Source organism: Diabrotica virgifera, chromosome 6 (assembly GCF_917563875.1).
Source record: "Diabrotica virgifera virgifera chromosome 6, PGI_DIABVI_V3a".
In the NCBI taxonomy this organism is placed as follows: Eukaryota; Metazoa; Arthropoda; class Insecta; order Coleoptera; family Chrysomelidae; genus Diabrotica; species Diabrotica virgifera.
The window spans coordinates 128,101,448-128,106,078 of record NC_065448.1 but is presented as its reverse complement, the minus strand read 5'-3'; the positions used below and the strand labels follow the sequence as shown (position 1 = coordinate 128,106,078).

The 4,631-nt window shown below is 33.8% G+C and overlaps 1 protein-coding gene across 1 annotated transcript; it reads left to right on the top strand.

The window, feature by feature from the left end:
- The first annotated feature begins 416 nt into the window (after positions 1–416).
- LOC114334970 (general transcription factor II-I repeat domain-containing protein 2B-like) lies at positions 417–4,343 on the top strand. Its single transcript, XM_028285107.2, has 2 exons — positions 417–686; positions 3,744–4,343. The coding sequence occupies exons 1-2, from the start codon at positions 417–419 to the stop codon at positions 4,341–4,343; spliced, it is 870 nt and encodes a 289-aa protein (XP_028140908.2).
- Positions 4,344–4,631: the final 288 nt, after the last annotated feature.

Here is a 4,631-nt window from a genome sequence, read left to right as displayed (position 1 = left end):
AATTCAAATGGGCGCTATATAAATATAAATTTAAATATACATGGTGATTCACGCAAGTCTAGCATAGTCCATGCTCGTCTACGATCGAAATTTCGTCAATACATTAAATACAAAATATAATATCTTGGTACTTTGTTTTTATTTCTGTCTTTATTTACCTAGCTCAGTGTGGTCCAACCTCAGGCACGCGGGCCGCATGCGGCCCGAGGCTCGTTAAACTGCGGCCCCCGCAAACACATTTCAAAAATATTGCCATTGATAACTTTTACCTGTTCCAACCCTGTCTAACTTTCCGTAATCTTAAGAAACAAATTAACCTTGAACATCCACTCCCGATGAGCGGGCAGTTAGCTTCAGTCATCTGCACGTGTCGTGTTGAATTAACAGTGGCCAATAAATTGCATGTTAAATTCAGAATGAGTAGTGCCAAAAAAACGCAAAATTTTCGAAGAGAATCGTATGTTCCAAGGAAAATGGGAAAATCCCATAGAAAAGTACTCGCGGTATCAAAAGAATACAATATTAGTAGGCATTATGAAACCCAGCACAAAACAAAATACGACAAATATCAAGGTGAAGCTCGCAATATTTTGGAAAAAGAACTTAAAGCTAAATTGAATAAACAAAAATCTCTATTTACAAAACCGACAGCTGTTCAATCGTCAAGCTTAGCAGCATCATATGAAGTATGTTTAGAGCTTGTCAAAGGTAAAAAAGCATTTAGAGATGGAGAAATGATCAAGTGGTCTGCCGTTTAAATGGCGCGATCCTTTGGAGATGAAAAGATGGCCAAAAGTTTTGAATGTGTTTCAGTTTCCCATCAAACTGTATCTAGAAGAGTTGAGCTGAGCTGAATACTCATGTATTTAAAAACATTGTCGACACAGTTCGTGATTGTTTGTATTGTTTAAGCAATCTATATAGTGTAATAGGTAAGATTTGTAGCTTTCTTTGGGTTGTTCTTCTTTAATATTAGGCCGGCAGCTGGTGTTTTCTGGTAATTAAATATTATGTAGTTAAAAATATTTGTTTATACTTAGGTAAATACCGTTAAAGCAGGACATAATATTGTATGTGTTAAAATTAATTTTATCAATTTTTTAATAACATTCAACCTCACACGGACCTCCCTCTTACGGCATGCTTGCATTAATAACTGATGTAGAATAGCTTTGATAATTAATCTTGTTATTGTTAGAATTACTGACACTAAAAGAACTTTATAAAAACACAGTTAGATCTAAAATTACTTTAGGTATACAGTTCAAAACTTTTAAAATTCAGCACAACATGCAAGCATGCCCCCGCTCTTTTTTTATTAAAAATACAAAATCTAAAAATATTTTTTTAGCCGAGTCTTTTCATTAGTACACTTATGCTTGGAAAATGAATTGCACAACACAACAATTAAAATACTGATACACTTAACTCATTTTCTCCTTCTTCCGTATTTTCTTCGTCACTATCATCGCCCAATTCAATAATAAATTTATTTCCACCATTAATGTGGAAGTGCCCAATCTTCTTATAATATTCTTCCACTTTGATCACTTTGGCGATTCTTTTCTGCCAGTCTACTTTGTTAATATTGGCTACTTCTTTTTTAATTATCTCAATTACCTTTTTGTCAAAGTTACGAAATTTATTTGAACGCCTTATACTTGGTTTTAATTGTCCCCAAATTAACTCAATAGGATTGAAAACACAAAAGTAGGGGGGAAGTCTCAATATAGTGTGTCCATGCTTTTCGGCAATACTCTCTAGAGCGTAAAATTTTCTAAATTGCTTCGTGTGTAGAACTTCAATAAGTTATTCTTTTGTGTAAAAATCTTCGAAATACAAATCATTTTCCATTAAAAAATTTTGCAGGTCAGCTTTCTTTGAAGATGTATTTGGTATTTTAGTGAGCTGTCGGGAATGATAGGAAGCGTTGTCAAGCACTATTACGCTGTTTTTCTCCAAGTTTGGGATCAGCGAGTTTTCAAACCAATCTTCAAAAATGTCAGCTTCCATATTCTTGTGGTAGTCAACGTTACAATCTTCCATTTTCTTCCCACATAATTTTAAAGCATTCGGAACCCATCCCTCACTTCCTCCGCAATGTTCAATAATTAGTCGCGAGCCTTTATTTGCAGGCATTTCTGGTATGCACATGCTTGAACCATCTGTCCATCCTTTCTTTACTGTATCGTGGGTATCATACCAAGTTTCATCTAAATAATAAATTCTCCTATTTTCTTGCCTATATTTAGTAATTTCTTCTCGGTACATATTACGTCTGTTGACTATTCTTTGGCTTTCCATAATTGCTTGACGTTTATTTATTTTTTTGAACTTAAAGCCCATTTTTTTATCCAATTTTGAAGAGTTTTCTCACAGCAGTTCATATTTCGACCGGTTGTTTCCAATTTCTTTCTTATTATTTCTATTGTAGGTATTTCATTGCTTTTGTAGCAGTCGTATATTGTGGTTTTCAATAGTTTTACAAGTGAAGGATTTAAAGGTCTTGAAAATTTGTAGTCACATCGTTTCTTGCGATGATAGGGTTCATTTTTAACTATTTTATATACAGTAGAAAGTGGAATTTCTGTTAAATCAGAGGTGGCTTGTGCCAATAGTGTTTCATCGAAGCCGAATTTCGTACGTAGATTTTTGTATACATTCAAACATACTTGCTGTGTTTCTGCATTTAAATGCATTCGAATCTTCTTTACGAGCTCTTTTTTTTAGTAATTACATTCACACTAGCACTGGCAATTTCTACAATATCAGCGTTATCGTACGCGATATTTACATTATCCCACGGGCGCCACATCACTATTCACATTAATTAAATTACAATAATCAACACTTGACACTCTCCAAACAAAATACTAAACCAATATTCAAAATAATTACAGCAAACAAAACACTCGTATCACTTAACACACGTATTTACACTCCAGTACTAATACACTGCTAGCCTCCGAACTAAAACTAATGTTTTGCACGAAACTTGTGAATAGATATGCGGGAGGTCTGGCCGTAAAAACACAGATGCTTTCAAAGGGCCGCTTCTTAAACGTTTGACCTAACATCTGTATTTGAAGAATATCATATTTCGCCGGCTTAAAGCTATTCTACAGTATTTTTTACTTGGACAATACTACTCCTTAGCCCTGGACGAATATGTTGATATTACTGACAAAAATTAGCTATTCATTTTTGTTAGATGCATCAGTGAAGATTTTTGTGTAACTGAGGAACTTCTAAAACTGCACCACATGGAAGACGGGATCAACGGTATAAATATATTTGAAGCAGTGCTCTTGACGGAACAAAAGCAATGACGGTACGCATAACGGGATTGGCTGGACTTGTTTCATTGCATTATCCATCAAGAAGCTCTCTGCGGAAAGATAATTAAAATCAATGATACTATGAAAACTGTAGTGCAGATAGTAAACAGCTTAAGAGGAGGAAACAGAGTTTAGCGACACCGAAAATTCATCTCTTTCTTGGATGAATTAAATACTGAATATAAGGACGTCCCCCTACATTCAGAGATACGCTGGTTGAGTGCAAGTAAGTGCCTTAGAAATTTTTTTTCTTTAAGAAAAGAGATCTTACTGTTTTTTGAAACGGAAATTGTTATTAACACGGACGTATTTATAACAAAGCTTAAGAACAAAACATTTCTTCATGAACTGGCATTTCTAACAGACATTACCTCTTACTTGAACACATTATACCTTCAACTCCAGGGGAAAAATAAGACAGTATCACAGTTGGTTGGTCAAATTGAGACATTTCGCAAAAAACTTGATCTTTTTGAGAACTGCATGAAAATAAACGACCTCACACATTTTCCTGCGTGTTTCGAAATAAATCAAGAAGAAACCATGGTCGATTTCTCGAGGTTTGCAAAAGTTCTTACAGAAATAAAAAGAGAATTCAATGAAAGGATTTCGAAGTTTGATGCACTAAAACCCGATCTTGAGCTTTTTAACAATCCAATGGGAGTCAACATCCAGAACCAATCAGCAGAATACCAATTAGAGCTGTTCGAACTACAGTCCGATTCGATTTTTCAAGCAAAGAAAAATGAAGACATTAGTACTTTTGGGAAGTTAGTCTCCAATCGTTTTCCTAAACTTCGTAACTTTGCGGTGAAACTATATTCAATGTTTGGTAGTACGTATATATGTGAAAGTACATTTTCTGCTTTGAAGCATATTAAATCTAAAACACGTAATCGCATGGAAAACGATTCTCTGGAAGCGTGTATTAGTCTTACGACTAGCATAGATATAGATGTACAAAAGTTAGTAGAGGATAAACCCTTGCCTCAAATATCCCTTTGATTTTTTATTTTATGTTAAATTTTAAACATAACATGTAAATTTTAAACCATAATAAAATACTTGTAAATAATATTTGTAAATTATTTTTTAAAATAAACTTTTTTTTTTAAACGAATGGAGTTCTCTGGCCCTTCATAATAATTTCAAATTTAATACGGCCCGCGCGTCTAAAAGGTTGGACCACACTGACCTAGCTAATTTAAAAAATAATACCATTATTTAAAAAAGTATAATATGATATCTACATAAACTAAATATTATTTTCAAAATTTTATGTATTTAATATCT

Excerpts from the sequence above, each read along its gene's own strand:
- LOC114334970 (XM_028285107.2), top strand. The coding sequence starts at position 417 with ATGAGTAGTGCCAAAAAAACGCAAAATTTTCGAAGAGAATCGTATGTT. Across the intron at positions 687-3,743 it reads GCTTAGCAGCATCATATGAA|GGGAAAAATAAGACAGTATC; the intron begins GTATGTTTAGAG and ends CTTCAACTCCAG.